At 45.9% G+C, this 20,548-nt stretch overlaps 4 protein-coding genes across 6 annotated transcripts; 2 read left to right on the top strand and 2 right to left on the bottom strand.

Annotated features, from left to right (window-relative positions):
• The first annotated feature begins 173 nt into the window (after positions 1 to 173).
• rps2 (ribosomal protein S2) lies at positions 174 to 2,026 on the top strand. Its single transcript, XM_037256658.1, has 7 exons — positions 174 to 233; positions 513 to 650; positions 732 to 821; positions 1,113 to 1,220; positions 1,289 to 1,622; positions 1,714 to 1,805; positions 1,900 to 2,026. Exons 2-7 carry the CDS (start codon positions 516 to 518, stop codon positions 1,978 to 1,980), a joined length of 840 nt encoding a protein of 279 aa, XP_037112553.1. The 5' UTR covers positions 174 to 233; positions 513 to 515; the 3' UTR covers positions 1,981 to 2,026.
• A 1,047-nt stretch (positions 2,027 to 3,073) lies between these two features.
• Positions 3,074 to 4,380, bottom strand: ndufb10 (NADH:ubiquinone oxidoreductase subunit B10). Its single transcript, XM_037257102.1, has 4 exons — positions 4,147 to 4,380; positions 3,573 to 3,711; positions 3,319 to 3,458; positions 3,074 to 3,218 (listed from the first exon to the last, which is right to left on the bottom strand). The coding sequence occupies exons 1-4, from the start codon at positions 4,292 to 4,294 to the stop codon at positions 3,127 to 3,129; spliced, it is 519 nt and encodes a 172-aa protein (XP_037112997.1). The 5' UTR covers positions 4,295 to 4,380; the 3' UTR covers positions 3,074 to 3,126.
• A 248-nt stretch (positions 4,381 to 4,628) lies between these two features.
• LOC119126195 (testis-expressed protein 2-like) lies at positions 4,629 to 9,683 on the bottom strand. The gene is made up of 12 exons (XM_037257329.1): positions 9,330 to 9,683; positions 7,954 to 9,010; positions 7,393 to 7,572; positions 7,036 to 7,309; positions 6,696 to 6,910; positions 6,360 to 6,551; positions 6,077 to 6,176; positions 5,894 to 6,008; positions 5,646 to 5,765; positions 5,350 to 5,559; positions 5,150 to 5,270; positions 4,629 to 5,082 (listed from the first exon to the last, which is right to left on the bottom strand). The coding sequence occupies exons 2-12, from the start codon at positions 8,932 to 8,934 to the stop codon at positions 5,002 to 5,004; spliced, it is 2,589 nt and encodes an 862-aa protein (XP_037113224.1). The 5' UTR covers positions 8,935 to 9,010; positions 9,330 to 9,683; the 3' UTR covers positions 4,629 to 5,001.
• Positions 9,684 to 10,288: 605 nt separating this feature from the next.
• Positions 10,289 to 19,112, top strand: LOC119125679 (methionine-R-sulfoxide reductase B1-A-like). 3 transcript variants are annotated; one of them, XM_037256429.1, is made up of 5 exons: positions 10,289 to 10,434; positions 10,962 to 11,104; positions 11,277 to 11,391; positions 15,936 to 16,016; positions 18,614 to 19,112. In XM_037256429.1, exons 1-4 carry the CDS (start codon positions 10,380 to 10,382, stop codon positions 15,983 to 15,985), a joined length of 363 nt encoding a protein of 120 aa, XP_037112324.1. In that variant the 5' UTR covers positions 10,289 to 10,379; the 3' UTR covers positions 15,986 to 16,016; positions 18,614 to 19,112. The 3 variants fall into 3 exon arrangements, with proteins under 3 accessions (XP_037112324.1, XP_037112322.1, XP_037112323.1); XM_037256427.1 differs by lacking the exons at positions 15,936 to 16,016; positions 18,614 to 19,112 and adding exons at positions 11,749 to 11,845; positions 12,274 to 12,744; XM_037256428.1 differs by lacking the exons at positions 15,936 to 16,016; positions 18,614 to 19,112 and adding an exon at positions 12,274 to 12,744.
• The last annotated feature ends 1,436 nt before the right edge of the window (positions 19,113 to 20,548 follow it).

Raw genomic sequence — 20,548 nt, 5'->3', positions numbered from 1 at the left:
AACTCACAAATTTAAAATGAATTATTATATTTTTATATGATGTATTAATTTGAATGTAGTTTTGTAAGTTGCAAACAATATTCGTCCTCTTCTGCGAATTTCTTAAAGATGTTGTAGCAAAAACTAGCCACTACTGGGCAGTATGTTGCGAGAACCTCTAAATATCGCGATGTTTCATGTGAATAAAAGGCAGCGGGCCCACGGCCAGGCCTTCTTCCTGTTATAACGATCACGTAAGTACACTACACATACAAACACCGAATCCGACAAAATCGTACGCATCTGTCTCTCAATCTTACGACTGCGTGCTGGAATATATTTTAAAACTGTATTATTTTTGAAACCGATGATATTATTGAGCCGTTAAATACATTTTGAGCACCATTGTGTCGTCCTTTTTCACGAATATGGCGGCGAAACTCGCGTGTTTATGCACTGAGATCCCGAATACTTCTCGTCTCGAATACGTTTCCGATTAGGCTCCGATTAATGTTTGGCATTAAATTCCACAGCAAATGGCGGACGACGCCGGTGGTAGGGGAGGCTTTCGCGGAGGTTTTGGCCCGGGCGGCCGCGGTAGAGGACGTGGACGCGGCAGAGGCCGTGGAAGAGGCCGCGGTGCCCGCGGAGGCAAGGCAGAGGATAAGGAAGTGAGTGGAGCACACATTCTACTTGGTTAAGTGCACACCAAGACTGTATTAATTTTTTTAATTTTAACGTGTACCTTGTAGTGGGTGCCAGTTACCAAGCTGGGCCGCCTGGTTAAGGACATGAAGATCAAGTCCCTGGAGGAGATCTATCTTTATTCTCTGCCTATCAAGGTGAGTTCTGTCTGAGGTTAGGTTATGTAATTAATGGCCACTTTAAATAAATTGTATATTGTGTAGTTTTTATACTACTGCAAGTTGCTGTTTGTGCAGGTGCCACTCACCAAAAGTGTTTATTTGAAGATTGTTCTTTCAAGTGCCATTTGGCCATGTGTCTCTCATTGTTAAAGTATTTAAACTCAAAGTTTGTGATCATAAATGTACAGGAATTGTGTAAAATTGTTTACTTGTAAAATGGTCCTTTGGGTAGCCTCCAATCACGCAGTCTTTTCTTAAACTTTACAGGAGTCTGAAATCATCGACTTCTTCTTGGGCTCTGGTCTGAAAGATGAGGTGCTGAAGATCATGCCTGTTCAGAAGCAGACCAGGGCTGGTCAGCGCACCAGGTTCAAGGTGAGCCCCCCAGTCCCTCCTCCTCCCCACAGCGGAGCTCCAGATAAGAGCGTACCTTGTCTTCACAGGCCTTTGTTGCCATTGGCGACTACAACGGCCACGTGGGCCTGGGCGTCAAGTGCTCAAAGGAGGTGGCCACCGCCATCCGGGGTGCCATCATCCTGGCCAAGCTGTCCATCGTGCCCGTCAGGAGGGGCTACTGGGGGAACAAGATCGGAAAGCCCCACACGGTGCCCTGCAAGGTGACGGGCCGTTGTGGCTCCGTGCTGGTGCGTCTCATCCCGGCGCCCCGTGGTACCGGCATCGTGTCGGCTCCCGTGCCCAAGAAGCTGCTCATGATGGCCGGAATCGACGACTGCTACACATCCGCCAGGGGCTGCACTGCCACACTGGGCAACTTTGGTAAGTTTAATGACAGGGATTCCTCTTTTTTTTATCGCTGGGTGCCTTGACTTTTAAGAATTCTGTGAATAACTAATTATCGCTCCTACAGCCAAGGCTACCTTTGATGCCATCTCTAAGACATACAGTTACCTGACTCCTGACCTCTGGAAGGACACCATCTTCACCAAGTCTCCCTACCAGGTCAGAATGCATTGCTGTAGTTTCATTGCTGACTCTTCAAGCTTGAATTTGTCTTGACTTTTTTTTTTCTTCCCTCCTCTTCTCCCTCCTCTAGGAGTTCACCGATCATCTGGCTAAGACCCATACCAGAGTGTCGGTGCAGAGAGGCCAGTCTGTCCAGGCAGCGGCCTCCTAAACTTTTGTACAGTGAAACTGTTGAAATAAAAGTCTGATAAACATTACAACCCTTGTACCTTGTCTGTCTCCAAAATTAAACTGGCAAAAATTGTCACAAACAAAATGCTCACTAGTATGTTTTTGTTTTGAGCAGTAAGAACTTAATTTGGATGAGCAATGACGTGTTAGAATAAGTTTGATATACATTTCTGCTATGACAAATTTACTCAACACCTGTACGTTGGCATTCAACTTCCATGGTGATTATATGGAATTGATTGAATATTTATTGATCCCCAGGGGTGGGGAAATTCAGGCCCCAGCAGTATCCATACCACAGAGAGGGTATACAAAAGACAGATGGCATGAGCGCAACTCAATAGGCTCTCATAAGGCTGCCACACAACGGCGCCAGAAAGTGCACAAGATAAAAGCCATCAAAGCAAAAACAAAGCTAAAAGACAAAGGAAAAAAAGTAACAGCGGCCAACCAGCACCCCTCAATACAGGAGAACACCCCAAAACACACAAAATAGCCTCCACGGGGTCCATAGACAGGTGTAAGGGCAGTCCAGTTCAACGGCGCCCAATGGACCGTGGTCGTGAATCGGTGAAAACATCACAAAGCAGGCAAACGTGTGAGCAGTGTCCTGGGCACCCAGTCGGGGCACGTGCAGATGGTCACCACGGGGCTAGCATGGCGAAAGTCGTTGGTTCCGACGAGCACGAGGGAGCGGACTCCCCACAGGGGTTGCGGCTGCAAGGCCAAGGCGAGGGACCCGGTCATCACTGGCCGGATAAGCAGGAAGCCGTCGTAGAGTTACGCTGGTCTCGACCGATGATCCCGGTCCCAGGAAGAAAAAAATAAATAAAAAATATCCGATCCGAAGAGATACCGAGGTGCGGTAGAAGGCACCAGCATCGCCGAATGGACAAAAAGACAGAAAGAAAAAGGAGAAAAGAAGGAAATAAAGAGGAAAAGAGAGAACACTGCTGGGAGGCAGCCACTCACGGCGCCATACCAAGAAGAAGTGAAATCAAGTCAACTGAGGCTACTAAATAACTCTGTCCTAGGAAAAACTTGCATGATTTACTTAATGGATAAAAAGAGACTGTTGATTTAAACACTTTATTTTACAACTATTACACAGGTTAGATGAGAACAGTTAAGCAGTTTGAGTCTGAGCTGCTGCCATCATCCTCTCCTTTTGCTTCATCAGACATTTCCTGCCGCTGGCATATGCTCCGAGGTCCCCATCTGTGTCAAGACAAGAACCCATGAAATTATTTCCAAGGTAAAAAAAATAAACGGTTGAGGAAATGTGTTGGAGCATGAAGCAATCAAGTGAGAAACGTACAGCGCAACTGGTAGTTCTTGGTAACCTCATTGAACTGCTCTATCTCCTTGGAGCAGTTCTGCTGGAAGCTGGAGCCCTCTCTCTGATTACAGGCCCTCATACGCTCCTGGATTATCTTCACAATTTCCTGGTCCACTTTGCTGTGGTGAGAGCCAAAATTGAGCATTACATGCAGAATTTTTCATACTGCTGTTGTATCGGGATCTAAGTTGAAGTTCATGTCCACTCGGACTGAAGGCAAGATGTGATCTCACAAGTCTCTCCGCCACTGCATCTCAGCCTCATAGTAGCACAGGTAATCCCCTTCTTGGCACTGGGTCAGGTCGGGAACGCGGCGGAACTTCTGATGGTAGTAGACAGGCTTGTTTTTTGCCTGAATGCTGTCAACGACCTCTAAAAAGAAAAGATGGCAAAGCACATTTTGGAGTAAAAATGTTTAAAACGTGTGTGGGTGGGGGGGCATCCATCATCATTTTCAGTGACGTAGTAACTACTGTCCACTTGCTTTTTAAAGACACGTGGTTGAACTCAAGCTTGGTGGGATGACATACAGTATAGTATATAACTCGAAAATTATGAAAAAAATGCTTTTAATGTTGCATGTGTAATCCTGGCGAATTTTCGTTAGTTTAAAAATGCAACTTCGTGTGACTGACAACAGCCACAACCACCGTATTTTTTTATGCAATTTTGTTCAATTAAAAACTCTTGCAAAAACATCTTGCAATACAGCACATAATGTGTTCAATTTATAGTTGGCGTCATTATGCGGCAGCTGTAACCGTTTTGTTGTGCTAGTAGGCAGCTAGCTGCATTAGCTTCGTTTACCTCGAAATGTGGTGACAGGCAGGTCCACGGAGTAATAGAAGAGCTTAGTCAAAATCAAGGCCGGGTTCGGCAGAGCCGTCTGTTTGTCCACAACCGGAGTTTGCCGTGGAGGCTCCGGGTAGGCGTCCTTATCAAAGTCGGACGGCATTTTACCTTCTTTTGAGTCTATGCAGGAGAAATCCTACAATTCGACCTCGACAGTTCTCCTCTCGAAGTGGCGCATGCGCGCAATGGACGACGGCTGGAGGTCAATAGCAACTTTTATTTTATGAAAACATATCGCCTGACAACAGTTTAGTTTTGGTATTTTAAAAAAATATGACGTTGAAAATTCCTTATTTAAAATTCAGACTATTTTCTCCCAAACAAGGTTGAGGAGTAAAGGTCGGAGTTGAAGGCTTTGGGCAACCAACAGATGTCAGCAAAGAACCTTACAAGATTTAAAAAAAAATAAATAAAAAAAATACGAATTAATGTTTTGAACACTTTTTTTATTGAACCAACAGAGTCACTTATTACATTTGAAACATCTTGCTTTGGACATGTAAGACAAGCATAATTTCTGTCCAGCATTTTTTTTTTTTGATGAGATATCACTCCAGCCTCAGCATAGGACTTTTCCAATGAATATCTGGGGGTGGGTTCTCTCCCAATCACTCCCTCGTAAATGCTGATAATAAAAATCACTGATTTAAAAAATCTGATTCAATACATTAATAATAAGTGCAGCCATATGACCATCCTCAAGAATCATCACTGAAAAATGGCTACTCATTCACATCAGAGCAGCCAATGAGCATTTTTATCCACCGCTGGTAGGTCTCCATGGGGGATGGCTGGTGATAAAGTCGACTCTTAACAGGGTGCGAATGGCCTAACGGGCCATGTCATGAGAGGCACAAAGAAATCATCCATGTTGGGCATGACAAACAATTTCTGTTGACGACAGCAGGTGTTTTGTTTGCTGTTCAGAAAACACGACTTGTCAGGAAGTGACACTGACCTGGAACTCTGCTCTGAGCTTTCTCTCAATCCACTCTGTGACTTGAGAGAAGTTGACCTCTCTCTCCCCAAGCATGGGATGCACACAAAGGTCCAACTTGGGAGGTGCCCGGAAACTGTACCTGAAAAAAAAAAAAAATCTAAATGTTTTGCTTGTACCACTTGTATCCTGAGACACAAGAGAAGAAAGACAGCAAATACCAGATCCTGTCAGAAGGGGGAGGCGGGATGTTAATGGCCAGAGTTCCGGAGAGTTCCAGAACTTCTACGGTGAGCATCAGAGGCATGTTGGTCACCTCGTCTATTTTCTTCCTGATGTACTCATTCTCTCTGGCCTTCTGGAAATATTTGGACTTTGCTAGCTTGTCCATAAAATTCAGAATCTTCCTACTGGTGCTGCCTGCTGAGTTCCTGTTTCAGTGTGTGGGTGGTACACATTCTTAGGGTCCAAAATGTTTCACCTCTTGAACGACAATCCCCGCAGAGTGTTAACCTACATGTCAGCTGAAGCAGCAGCCGCTGCCGTCTCTGACCCACACGCCTGCGGCTCAGCGGGTAGGACATCGTCTTCATCGACACCGGATGACTCTTCATCGCTGTCCGCTAGTTTAGACAACCTGCGTTTGGAAAATATTACGATCTCTACAAGGCACTACTATTATTCGTCTTTTTTTTTTTTAAACCTGTGAAGTCTACATGAATATGTATTTTATAAATGGGCAAATTTACTCAGCCATTGATTTACCGTTCTGGCTGAGCCTCGTCTTGATCCTCTTTCCCCAGTCTGCTCAGGTTGATCTTGGTTTGCAGGGTCATTCGAAAGCAGCCGCTGTACATGATCTGCAGGTCCAGCCACAGACCTAAAACAAACGATGTGCTCATTGTGAACCCGCGTTGCTGCGCCCACCTTTACGCCGCGTTTCCGCACCTCTGCTGTCCAGTGTGGGTTTGGAGATGCTGAGAATTTGAGGCAAGCAGGTGCCCATGTCCAGGTCCACCAGGGTCATCTCGCTCATGAAGTACTTTAACTTGAGTGAGACAGACTTCATCTTTTAGGAGAACTTTGTCCAAACACAATCGACGCATTAGGATCGCGACTTTTTTACGAGTATGGAACAAGTTTCGGATGGATGGAAAAATGCCAACATCGTGGCCCCGTTAGGACGAATTAGAATCGATACCAAAGTCTGTAATTTGTCTTTCCCGCTTACCTTGAACTTTGACAGTTTCTGCTGGATCTTGCAGGCAACTACGTTGGTCCAGTATTGATCATGTAGAAAGATCCAGAAGATCCTGCCCGCCATTGAATTCATCCAGGCGGTTTGGCCCCCCGCTGGGTCTCGCTCTGCTTCACAATCTGCACTTGACTCGGCTCGAGCTCCTTCGGTGCCATCGGACGGCGTCTGTTCAAAATGTCCACAATGTGAAAGAGGAGTCGTGCTTCTAACGATCATGTACGCTTGTGAATTTGGAGTCTCACTTGATTGAGAGCACCTTTTACATTTTAGGTAAGCGCTAAGTCAACTTTGGGCGTGCTGGTCATTGACCTTTTTCTGAGCAGCGGGCTTTCCCGAATCGCCGCCACTCACGTCGGAGTCTTGAACGTGGCCGCAACCGTCCGAGTCAACCAGCTGCTTCATGTAGGCTGTGTAGTCCAGCAATTTTCTGGCCCATATTGGCTCTGGGAGGTTAGGATGCTCCTCTCTGTTGCCTTCATCAGCATCTCCACCCACAGGTGTCAGGAGTGAGAGAAAGGACGAGACTGAAAGTGTCTCCACTGTCAATAATGTCTGTTTTTCTTTGTCTCAAAGATGGAACAAATAAATCTCTTCTCAAGGCACTGCTGTATCTTTAAAGTGCAATGTGCCTAATGAAGTGTCTGCTTACCTGTGATCTCAGAGATTGTGGCGCCAAGGGTGGAAGCAGAGCGGAGGTTCTCAAACCACTCCTCCTTCTCTCGTCCCGTGTGGGCAAACAGGTAGAAGGTAACGACGGGAGGTGGGTTATGCTCAGGGATGGCAGCATTTCTTTTTGAGCCCTCTCCCTCCTGCCCTTCCTCCACATTCTCCTCCCCAACTTCCCCCTCAGCCAGAGTGATGCAGATGGGGTATTTCTTGTTCCAGAGCCTCTTCCGAGCCAAACCGGGAGGTGCGAGAGTTACCTGTTGTTGGCAATCAACAGAAGGGAATTTGTACCGCTGACGCGAAGGCCCGCTATGGCTTCGGTGCAGCGAGATGGACCAACCCGGGAGTTTGCCAGCTGGTAGGTACGCGAAGGCCAGCAGGTGCTCTCTTGGGTCGGCCCATCGGATGCTCGCAGGTAGGACAGTTGCAGCCAACTGCCTGCCAGGCTCGCAAAGACGGGATATGTGGCAGAGCGGTGGAAGGTCTCCGTGTTGTAGCTCGCTGTTTGAGTCAGCCAACCCTGAAATACATTCAGATACAAAAAAAGTAAAAACCCGGTTGTTCTTTTAAGTTAAGTCCCAATGATCATCGTCACACACACATCTGGGTGTGGTGAAATTTGTCCTCTGCATTTAACCCATCCCCGTGTGATTTTGATCCATCCCCTGGGGGAGAGGGGGGCAGTGAGCAGCAGCGGTGCCGCGCTCGAGAATCATTTGGTGATCTAACCCCCCAATTCCAACCCTTAATGCTGAGTGCCAAGCAGGGAGGCAATGGGTCCCATTTTTATAGTCTTTGGTATGACCCGGCCGGGGTTTGAACCCACAACCTTCCAGTCTCAGGGCGGACACTTTACCACTAGGCCACTGAGCTGGTCACTGTTAATAATATTGATTTTTACCTCAAAGGTTTCTGCTGCCGTGGGCTGGCCATCCAGTGGTTGTCTATTCGTGGGCTTGGCGTAGCACGATTTTCTTGTGGAGCCGGAGCATCGGGCAGCGAGTACAAAGGCGAGCGCCAAGCCCACAATGAATCCGCAGACGACCCCCACTGACACACCGGTCACGTAAGAGGCTAAGGGCACGGTGGACAACACATAAAGCACCAGGCCTGCCAAGAAGATCCAGTAATTCTGAAAGGATGTGTCCGGCATCCCGGCACCATACATTCCGCGCCGTTGTGCAGCACTCGATTTGTTTGGCAGGAGCGCCGCCTTTTTCATATCAGTGCAGGTGGGAATGCCGTCTCTATTGGACCGCCCCTGTTCTGGAGACACAATGGAGCTCCACCGACGTCTTCTCACATGAGCACCGCATCCATCGCCTTCGGATGTCCTCTGGGATGTCAGGTCTGCATCTTCTCGTCCCGCTGTGCCGGCCACGCCCAAACTCCAGCTCTCCTCACTACGCGTGGTTTGATTGACCTTGCTCTGAAACTCTTGCAGGGCCTTAGAGTGCTCTCTACATCGGTTCTCTGTCATGGGGTCTATCGGATGGGGTGTTTGTTGGTCATTTTGCTCATTTGAGAATCCACCTGCGGGCTGGGTGTCTGCTGTCTCGGTCTTTGTGTTCATCAATGGATGCAACTCAAGCCTTGAGTCTGGCTCAGAGATGTTGGCATCCCCCGCAACCTTGCGGGAGACCTGAGGTTTTCCTCTCAAGTCTGTTGAGGATAATTTGAACAGGCTGGCAGCCGGAAAAATACGCGCGGAGGATGATGCGGACAAATCGTCAGAAGAGGCCGGAAAGGATGGTGGATGAGGCAGTTGGTAGCTTAATGGGCTCTGGTCGGGCTCCATCTCCAAAGGTTTGTCTTTGGAGAAGGCTACTGTGGTACCCTCCTTGTTGTAGTTCATGTTTAAGAAGAGCTTACGCTCTTCCATACTGCTTAGAAAAAGTTAGTCCAAGAAGAATGGCTAAGATGAAATCAATTCACGGCCCACTGGAGCGAGCATCACCCTGAAAAATGTGACCAAAAAAAACTTATTAGGTGACACTTGCGGGATTAATGCATTAACAGTTCAAAACGCAGACATCCAACGTCAGAACAAAGAAATTAAATCCCATCACTCATTTTAAAATACTTGCAATAGCGCAGACACTGTTCAAACAGTCAAAACAGAATTATCAAGGTGGGAACGTTGCACAGACATCTCTCCTGCGCTGCATCCTGCATCCAGAATGATAGCAAAATGTAAAAGGCTTCTGCCTTTGTACCCTTGCCATTTGCTTTGGGAAACATAATTCTGTATTTCCCGTCCTGGAAAACGTTAACTACCTTTGACAGTCAAGTGGGGAAGATCTTGACGGCGTGTCACGGAGCAGGGACGAGCGACAGATGCATAAACTCAGTCGAATGTGTTCCAACTGCCCCGCAATTTTGCGAAGAAACTCTTGGCGTGTGCCGCAAGAAACGGCACGTACGTAAAAAAAAAAAAAACTTCAGAGACTAGTCTTTGTTACTCAGGTTACCCTTTCCCCCACGCAAAAAAGAAATTACAGGAGGGCTACTTTAGCGCTCGTCTCTTGCTTCTTTTCGGCGTCACACCAAAGCGTTACAGTGTCGTCTCTTTGTGTCCTTTCAGCGGGCGTCAAACCAAAGCATCATAATGTGATTATTGGTCTCCAGAGAGCGGTAGACTGGACGAATCTCTTAATCCAGATTACTTTTGGAGTAGAAGGTTAAAGCTTGACAGCGCTACTCATCCTGTTGCCAATACTTATGTAATCGCACCGCCTGTATTGCACAATTGTACACACGTCGTTTTGAATTTAGTTTAAACTTTAAACTAAACTTGGCAGGTGTCAAGCTCAAGGCCCGGGGGCCAGATACGGCCCGCCACATCATTTTATGACAAGACAAATTGTGCATCAAATTCGTGTGTCATTACTAGAATTGCAAATTGTCTTCACTTTTAATATCTTTTTTTAAAAAAAATATTTGACCAGTTTTTACTCGTCTGATTTGAAAACGAGTTATTTGTCAGTTTGTTTTGTAGCTTTTACTGTATATAATATGAAGTGCTCATACATTTATTTGGGTTGACAGTCATAATGGCCCTCTGAAAGAAGCTATGACTACAATGTGGCCCGCGAGAAAAAAAGAGTTTGACACCCCTGGATTGAAGCCATTATATTTCACTGTGCACGCTGCTGGCAAACCGATAGATATTTAATTTACGAGGGTGAGCTCTTGATGGGCGTTTCCGGTTTTATTTTGAATGGTATGTGACTCTAGGCCGGAAGTTGTTGGTGGCTACGTTGATTTTGAGGCACTTTATCATTAGAACACTGTTGGGCAAATTTGGCCAAACGCAGGTGGAAAAAAATGTCGTTTTGTTCCTTCTATGGTCGGGAGGTTTACAAAGACCACTTCAAACCAGGTGCTGTTACCACTGATGCCTCTTTACTCAATGTTCTTTCATAGTTCCGTTGCCACTTACAACTCTTTAATGTTCGAAGTCAACGGTGGCGAGCTAGCCGTTTAGCCCAAGCTGGACTCGAGTTATTTAGCTGTAGTTCTGTAAATTCCTCGACAGCTGTGTGAGTTAAATATGTGTTATCAATAAGTGACATAGCAGTGCAATTGTCTTTAATGGTCCACCCCGGCCAAGTTTTATTATATGAAGTACGAACTTTTGTAACAAACTTTGTAGGTTGCACAACCCTTACACTACTTCCTGATTTGACAAGTAGCATCCCGAATGTTGTCATCATCCAGTCATCTGTTTTCAACGTGAAGTGGTTGCCTTTGGGCAACAGGTGTGAGGCAGATGACCTAACCTCCATTCCACGTCGTCATCATCATCACAAAAATGATTGCTTCTCGGATCATATCAATTCTCATGGGATCAGCAAACTGTTATGTTCATTTCATGGGGTCTCATTTTTCTTTTTTGTCATCCTATAGGAATTTACGCGTGTGCAAAGTGTGACCATCATCTTTTCACCAGCCGCTCCAAGTTTGAACATTCATCTCCTTGGCCCGCCTTCACGGAGACCGTCCATCAAGACAGCGTGGCCAAACATCTGGAGAGACCTGGAGCCTTCAAGGTACAATCCCAAGAAAATCACAAATAGACACCGATCGCAAAGTTAATTTAACACTTTTTTTTCAGTTGTAGTATGAGTGACCCGCAACTGACATGTTGTAGAATGATTCATTCTAAAACTATATGATTGTGACGGCCCCAGAAATCACTCGAGAAATTTTGTTTCGCTCCAGGTGTCATGTGGCAAGTGTGGAAATGGCCTCGGCCACGAGTTTGTCAACGACGGGCCCGCCAGAGGCTTGTCTCGTTTTTGAATATTCAGCAGCTCACTGAAGTTCATCCCTAAAGGTACAGTAGAGGAATTCCCTCAATCTCTGCATCTGCATGCTGAGAAATGCTGTCACGAATCATAAATTGAAAAAAGTAAACGAACTGAGGACAATTGTGAACTCATCGGCAAGAGTAAATAGTTTTAATCTTCCCAGATGCCTGAGCCCTACTTTTTTTTTATAATCTACGATTTATTGAAAAATTATTACGCTTTTCTGACCGTTTTAACTATTTTTTTGAACTCGGCATTTACACATTTTGCTCTAGAAAATCTGCTTTTGTCATCTTTCTCCATTGAAATGAACGGGAATGGTGTTATTCTGTACCAACCCCTCATTTTGTGCGTGAGGGTGTGTGAACAACTTGGCCACCAAGGGGCAGTACAATACACAGACAAACGAATACATTTGCAACTTGACTCAGCAAGCTGCAGTCTAAAATGGTTTTCACAGAGGAGAAAGAATATAAGCCAGTGAGTATTTTTATTGTTGCTCTACATATGTTGCTTCACCATTTGTGTTCGTAACTTATTTATTAGCATGTATATGATAATTTTATGTTTTATAGAGTGTTTTTTATATAATGTTTTGGTATCAACCTTGCAGATTTTGCTATGGTCGTGTTTATCAGGAGAAGACCTTTATTTGTATAAATGCATGCTTAGAATACATGTCATATATTTTGCATTTCATCTCTGCTGCCAATGTGATCTTTACACATGCCATATCTGCATTTTAGGCAACTATTGTTGATATAATAATGTAAACAGCACAGGCAAATGGCATTTGTTCGGGATGTAGCTTTGATTCTTTCAAGCGGCTACCATTTGAGCAAACTTGATTACAATTGTATGCCAAGAAAAGTCCACATCATGCTGCATGTTTTTGCCTCACCCCACAGACAAAATTGATGGACAGCAAAGTGAGCGCACGGGAGGAAATGCTGCTTGATGCGTAAACGTTTCTGGATGCGGCAAAATGTGTGGACAGCGAATGAAGCGCTCTGGGGAAAAGCCCGATGGGAACACCAGAGTTCGGATGGACAGTGGCCACTCTGGACCGCAGCAACAAAGAGCTTTTTATTTTAATGTTTAAGATTTAGGAAAACAATGCTTGGCTAACTTTTACACTAGGTCTTTAAGTTATTGTATTTGGTGATGAATTTGATACTTAAATTATATTTTCTCCCTTCTCACGATATTAACACTTAAATCTTCACTTTTTTTTTCCTTGGGGGCAGATATGTGAAACCATGCACTGAAGCAACATAATATTTAAAACTTTACTTCGGTAACATATTTAAAACTTTACTTTTGTCTTGATGAAAACAAGCACAGCTTTACTTCTTGAATAAATATATTTAATTAACCAATCCTGTTATTTTTTGTCTTTCTTGAATGTTGGACGTATTCCTATGAAGCAATGTCACGCTTTAAAAGACAACTGTTCGCATGACCGCTATTGTCGAGTTATTCTTACTCTTGTGATCACATTAATGTCATCAAGTTTTCATCAACTTCTTTGACGCATTTATCTAAGTTGTACTATTTTTAGCTTTGTTATCAGCCAATGCTAATATACCGTCGGTTGGAGGTTTTTAACTAATTTCAGTGCTTCGGAGTGTGATAAAGCTTTAGCTTTAGCAACTTCTTGTTGAGCATCATAATCATCGGCTTGAAGCCTTTGGACTGTAATGCCAGGGAGACTTTTGCTGGCTTAGCGTCAACGCCTGCTCTAGGAGTTTGGGTTTTGTGTCAGTGTAGGTCTTCCACTGCATGCAACAGATCCTGCTTTGAGAAGCTTGCCACGGATGGAATTAATTGTCGTTTCCCCCTGGCAACTTTGCATCGCTCCTCGATTGTCAGTTGGCAAGATGCTTGCATCAGATGCAAAGCCAAAGTCGTCCAATGTTGACGGCCTCATGCTGGCGCATTGTGCAAATGATCCCTCAAAAGAAACAGAAAAAATGAAATGTATGCCGACTTTGGCAACAACCCTTAACATTTGAAGCGTTTCAATCTGTATGTACTCTGTGAAGGTTTTTCAGTGGATGGCCTAAACTTGTCCTCTCTGTCTTGGCCTAATCTTGCCCGGGGGCCCCTCATTTATCCAGTAATACCTTCCTTGCCACTGATTAGATGTCTCTGTTGTGGTTCCTCTTCAGAGTCGCCACACACAGCTGGCACACAGACTCCTCATCGTGCTCGGGGTTGAATACGGGATGAGGTAGCGACAAACCCTGCAGACAAAAATACAAAATTAAAACAGATGTGAGAATGACAGATGGGGAGGGAAAAAGGAGGACGGGACGCAATTAACGTGCGCTATCTGCGCTCAAACACTTTGTTGCTGGCGCAGGCTCAGCAGCCGCATGGCCGAGAGGAAGCAAACTGGAAGCAGGAAGTGGTAATCCCCTGATAAACATCACAAGACACACTTGGACTGCAAACACGTTTTTTCCTCTCTTCCACTGATCTCTGGGGCTCATCCTGAGTCCGGATCCGTAATGATGTCGAGAATTCCGGCGGGCCAAGGGCAGAGCCCGGAGGTTGCCGCTGAACAATCTACTACGCAGGGCAACCTGTTGTGACTAACTTTATGAGCAGCTTCCGCCCACCCGTTCGGGCTGTTTATGAGCAGATGCACCTGCTTCTGTTTTGAGTTCTTCAGAATAACCACACGCCATGCCACTTCAATTCTTCTCGATTGAAACCATCTTGTGGGCTCTTTAGTGGAGAAGCTTGCCATGAGGATCAACGTTCCAGAGGAAGCCAAACACCTCCTCCTATAGCGATGGTGAAAATGTCCTCCATATGGGCTTTGGACTTGGCATAATGAAGAAAAAGAGAAATGGGGCTTTTATACAGCAGGATTCTTGCTGTGGATCAAAGGAGATCACTGCAAGAGATTGACAGTGCTCCAACATCTTAGTGTCTCTGTCAGGATGGCTCACGCTTGGAAACTAGGGCCCTTGAAAAATGACATCATAGCAAAAGCAATTGCTGCCATTTCGGTACCGAGTGGATGGCTATCCTTAGCTGCTAGTCACCAACGAGCTCGCTGCTATTATAATTTCACGTTCAACATGAAGTCAAATCAATTTGATCACAAACAAGGGCTTCGCATGGCCAAAGTTGACCTCACATCTTTTGTCACTTTTGATCACCGTCGTTCTTGTGACATCCAGCGTCTCTGCAGGCTGCCTTTTGAACATCACGTATGTGTTTGCAACGGTCTCTCACTATCTCCTCACTCATCTGTCTCAGAGGAACTAGCCCCAGACGACAGCTGAGATCCACCTGAGAGCTTCAAAGCGAAGCGTGGTAACGCTATTGTTCTGGCGGATCGGGGAGACGGGCTTTTATTTTCAGGGCAGGACAAAAGTGGCTGATTGTGGGCCCCACATGCTACCTTTTATCCTGGCCTGATCACAGACTACACAGGGATTTAGGCTGGAGTGCTTAGAGGGGGCCATCATAATCCTGAAGTTGGGGGGGGGGGCTCTTCTATGTTGAAGAAGAACAATCCCTTGGTGGTGGTTTGACTGTGTGCTGTACTTTCTTTTTTTATTAAGTTTTTCAAGTTAAATCAAGATCAAGTTAAATGGAACTTTGTAGAGGCTTAAGGCAAAAGAGAAAATAATGAAATGTTTGTGTAAATCCAAATAGCACACTACTTTTGTTGAACTTGGCAGCTGTTTGTACAAACCTTTTAACTTTTGCTGCTGTAGAAAACAAACAAAACAAAAGTCAGGAGGCGACTACTAGAACAACTGAACCTTATTTGGTATTAATCGAAGGCACTTCAAAGAGTTATGACTTCCATTTAACTCAAGTCTAAATGGGTTTGGTCTGTTTTGAACACAGCCACATTCCAGTTTTTTGTACAAATACCGTTAAAGGTGCTGCTCTCAAATTGAACAGAGGTGTGTAGACCTTTAGATCCACTCTTGCACATCTCGTTTGTTTGCATTTATTTTGACCTTTCATCGCGCCAGTGGCCAGTCTCACATAATTTACATGGTTTGGTCCACGCCACGACCTTTCAAGCCAGACTTTCCGTGACTGGCCCACTCCAAAAATTATGTTTTTCACAGCTCCACTTTATTTTTTTTAACAAATTGGCTCAGTGATATGTAGTGTCCTTCCGCAACCCGAGCACCCTGTCCAAATCTCAGCCACCCACTGAGCCAACCCTGCAATTTGCTCATCCTCTCTCATCTACTTGGGTCGTGATGCCACATGAGATGCGCTGCATACCTACCATGCGGGCGAAAAGAAAAAAGTTAAGTCAAGGGTGTGTTTTTGAGAAATTAGCCTGAAATATCTTGAATGTGCGTTTGCAGCAGATGTGCACTTCAAGGTTTTGGCTTGGCCGACCATGTTGGTTCTTGGTGGTTCTTTTACCGAACGGGAAATTTTAAGTTCTGCAGAAACTGAATGCTAGAAAGTGCTGTCAAGAGTAAGTGGTGATTATCATCCAGACAAACCACTCCAAGCATTTGCAGTATTCTTGGGATTGATGCCAGCAAGGACGCTTGCTGACTCGTGTCTCTCTTCACAGGTGAGCATGGGGAGCTGTGCCGTCCCTCCAAACAACACCAAGCGCAATAGGAAGCGCTGATGAGCGAGACAAGACCTCAACGTGAGTGACTCAAGTGTTGTGCGCGCGCGTTTGCTGGTGCAATCGTCACATCTTGAGCAGGTGGAGTTGGGCCGAGGGGGGCTTTCCAGTCGCCTGATGCCTTTGTGCCCCTCGGCGCCTCCTGAGCAACACACTCGTCCACGCGCTTCTTCGGTTGTGGAGCCAAGTCAATCTCCGCAGTTATCCATCACCACCTTCCCCTCGCATGTCAGAAAATTTGACACTTGGCGTAGATCGACTTCAGTTCTACTCTGTTGCATTTCCCCCCTCCCTTTTCTTTGTGTGCCAGAAAGGCAAACACACGCTCAGATCGGCTATCAGTTCTCTCGCCCTCGCACCCTCAGGATGCGCCGATTCCGAATGAGCCTGTTTTTCTGTCTTTGTTATTGCATCCGTTGAACATCAGCTGAGAACATCTTGCTTGAAGAGCATTTGTCATATTCCAATTTCCGACTAGGCTGCAGCAACCCAATAGTCTGCATTGTTCACTGAGCGTCCCTTACGATCGTGCTCTGGGCTTCATTAACCACGACGATGGCAATAAAAATCCAGTGGCCGCGTTGCAGAATCGCCAGCCGGCATAAACTCCAGCACCGGCGCTTAACAGTCTCATCACACATTTGTTGGCTGGACGCTGCCATGTAAAATAGCGAGTGTTGTTTTCTCATCACGAGCTAGTGAGTCGTGCCATCCCTTGCAAAATGGCGTCAATTGTATTTCTTTGTAGAACACAGAGGCAGCAGTTCTTCATGCTGGCGGAATGATGAGGCCCGTTGAGTTCACCAATCAGCGCACAGCAAGCTAAATCATGGATGGAGTCTCTGGTGTGTTGCGTTCGGAAGACACACTGGCACCGAAAAGACTCTCAGCCAGAATTGTTTTTCTTGCTCGATGATTCCGGATGAGGATCTGTTTTCATTGTACCGCCGCCAAAGAGTTTAAAAAAAGGTTTTCATTAAATTTCGATGATTTTGTTTGCCAAGTACGAGGATTGGCAGAGTTTGCCGCATTTGTTGCCTGGGATAAACAGATGTTCTCTTTTGATGGAGATGATTGAACATGTCCGTGGAAGGGATCCACGTCATTCTGAAGCTACTATTAGTTCCCAGCCGGCCTGCTTTACTTCCTCACAAACTGCATTTGGTACACTCACGTTGCCTTCGGCCAAAACCGCTGTCAGCACCCAGGCTGATAGTTTGCTCGTTTGAGTCGAACCTAATTTCGCATTCCTTTTGAAATGCAGACTCTTCCCACGGGGTAGAAGCCCATCTCTTGTTTCTGCAGCATGAAGCCATTTTGACACACACACACACACACACACACACACACACACACACACACACACACACACACACACACACACACACACACACACACACACACACACACACAAACTCAGAACGTTGCCTCGCTCGTCTGCAAGATATTACAGGACAATTGATACTATTCACTCCTGACTCCTCAAGGGAAGGGCGACCGACCAACAACTTCCATCCCCTCCTTTTTTTTTATATTAGCTTGACAGCTCCTTTCTATAACATTCTGGATTCGACAGGCTGGAATGACAAAAACTTGGGAAACTCCAGCGAGTGGCTAGACAAAGTGTTGTGGTCGCATTGGCCAGTCGTTAGAGGCATCACACAATAGGCTGTATGAAAGAAACGGCCGTAGAAATGTGACGTCACCCACTGGTTTGCGGACTCCGCTTTAAACCTCCTCAAGGCTGGCATCCTTGTTATATTGCAACAGGAAGCGACCATCTTTGGAGGAGAGGCTGGCGGTCTGGACTGGTGAAAGCGTGGGAAAGCTGCATATCGTTCCTCTGTCATAAAACCTATAAGAGTCAGCCGTGCTGGCAGCAACCTTTAATGGTCTAACCTACAATCTTTTTACAGCAGGTGTCACCATCATTATAAGACAGCATAGTAGGCCCATGTGTTTAAGGTGGAGAATACGAGTTTTTTTTTCATGTAGTGTTTCTATAGAAAAATACTTAAAATGTATTGCACATGAGAGAGTCCCTGTAATATTAAAATAAATATCAGCAGGAGCCCCAAAATTGAACCCTGAGGAGCACCACATGACAGTGGGACAGAGCAACCAAGGCTAACACAAAAAGGACCTTTGAACTTCTATAATTTAGAATCAAATCTCTGAATTTACAGATTTTTGTCAGTATGACAAAAGGAGTGGTTGACGAATGTAGTTTAAGTTTGAGTAACCAACTGCACGGGGGGGGGGGGGGGGGGGCTGTTACAGTGACACAATAAAGGTCGGGCTGTGGTTTTAAATCTGACGTCAGGGCAATCAACATTTCAGAAGATGAAAAAAAGCAGCCTTCAATTATCCCATTTGAGGAAGAGCGTGGGATTGGCCGTCACGAAAGGCTCCGTACAGGAACAATAAGTCTCCGCACGCACATCCACAAGAAGAGCGTACAGGTAATAAGGCGACTCGCACGCATAACTTGAGACAATTACAGACGAGCTGTCAGATTTGCAGCCACATGTCTCGGTGAATCCCCCAAACGGGGCCGGAAGGCACAAAAGTGTATGCCAAACTAATCACGTCTTTTTTTTTTGCTTCTTTTCTTGCAGCCTTTCACGCATTTGTGTCATGCACGCCCACAGAGGCCCGCAGCCGGCACCCCCACCGTTCCCTACACACCCGACCGCGCGCATAGGAGCCAAACTCCGGATCCCACTTGGGCCGCGGATTAGAAGATGAGGCATTTCCCAAACGTTATTCAGCCCGTGTGATGACATGACTGTCATTCTGTCTAATTCCCCCTCAAACTCTTGCAAAGATTCAGCCTGGGAAGAGGGAAGGTAAATAACAGTTTTAAATTGAAAAAATAGTGCTCCTGCCCAGACTTGCTCTCTGGAAAGGCATTTTTATTTTTTTATTGGCATCATCAAACACACATGAAAATTGCTCTAGTGCAGCTGCTTTCCACAGCGGTCGACGGAGGCCGGCCCATATTTTTGTTTAGGAGTCACATAGCTGTTTACTTCTATGTATCTCCTCCTGCTTTGAGCTCATCCCATAAAAGGGCAGCAAACTCCTCTTTAGAATGAAATTGCTTCCATACCCAAAGAGAGCTTCCTTCATTGATGTGGCTTTTGCTGCTCTTTCATACGTTCAAGACTGTTAATGTGCACCCCCCCAGCACTTTTTCTCCAGCTATAAACGTCTTTGGAGCAGCGATGTCTCCATCCAGCAGGAAGTGCGAGGGCACCTGAGTGAGGTATGCACATCCAGAGCGACGACCACATAAGGGTGCTTTCCATCATTCTTAACGCACATGAAAAGTTGGGGGAGGCTCCCCCGGCTTGTTGCCTTTGTAGCTTTTGTGTTCTCTTCCACCTGAGGGCCCCACCGCTGAACATCTTAGCGGTTACCTGTGTGACATCACGTACCGCTTCAAAAGAAGCCGCACTTCAAACACTGTCATGTGGGCATTGCATCTTGAACTGTTTGGACTTGATTCAGAGACTTCACACAAACATGAATATTGACTGAAGGCTAGTCGAAGACAAAAACGAGCATAATGCACCCTCTGAAAATATTTGTTCCTTGACAGGCTAATAAGTTTGGCAGACATCTGCCAGCGTGTATAACTCTTCTATCCCGTTATTTTTGCCCATATAACATCTCCTGCAGCAAGTGTGGACAGTGAAGCCACAAAAGCAGCGGTGCTTCCCATTCCATATCGCAAATGCTCACCAGCATCTTCAGAATGCGTGTGGAACATTCTATTTTTTCCTCCCTCTCTCCCTCCCAGCATTTTGTAATTTGGCATAATAGCTGACACGTGTACACGGCATGTATGTCGTGCTCCGGCCGGGCTGCAAGGAGCGCTCCATCAGAGGCAGAGAATGTGGCAGTGCAGCCCACCTGCGGGCCAGATAGTTGATACAGCCAAGCGCTCGCATCCTCTTCCTCTGCTGCTGCTGCATGTTTGTTTCTTTAATCTGGCTGTTTATATTACCGGTCCCAAACACGTCAGCAGAACCCTGAAACAGAGCAATTAGCGTAAGGGCAAAGAGCAAATAACAAGACGTGATGAAAGCAAATGCTCCGTCGTGACCTCATTGGGGCTGCGTGCGACTCCCAAAGATGAGAATTCCTCCGTGCCAGAATGGCTTTACAATAGCCGTGCCTCCTTCCAAACGTATCATTATTCTATCTTTGCCAGGGTCACGTCAGTGTCTGCCGAGACCTTTTGTTTGAGCTGCTTTTTTGTTCCTACAGTCTCCGTCAAAACAACTGCAATTGCACTTGTTTTGATGCTTAACTTTATACATTTGATAGTTTGCCTCAGGCTTTTTAAACAAGAAAGAAGGCCAAACCTGTAGAGAGGGAAGAAAATCACACGTATAGAAGATTGCCAGATTCATTTATCAGTATGTGACGAGAACTCGGCCTCAAGGTGGTGCGTGTGCGCGCGTGTGTGCGTGCGTGTGTGTGTGTGTGTGTGTGTGTGTGCGCGTGCACTTGTTCCTCAGATACCTATCTCTCCCCTTTGCCCT

The sequence above is a fragment of the Syngnathus acus genome, chromosome 8, assembly GCF_901709675.1.
Source record: "Syngnathus acus chromosome 8, fSynAcu1.2, whole genome shotgun sequence".
In the NCBI taxonomy this organism is placed as follows: domain Eukaryota; kingdom Metazoa; phylum Chordata; class Actinopteri; order Syngnathiformes; family Syngnathidae; genus Syngnathus; species Syngnathus acus.
The sequence above is the reverse complement of the archived record's forward strand: the minus strand, read 5'-3'. Positions and strand labels throughout refer to the sequence as shown.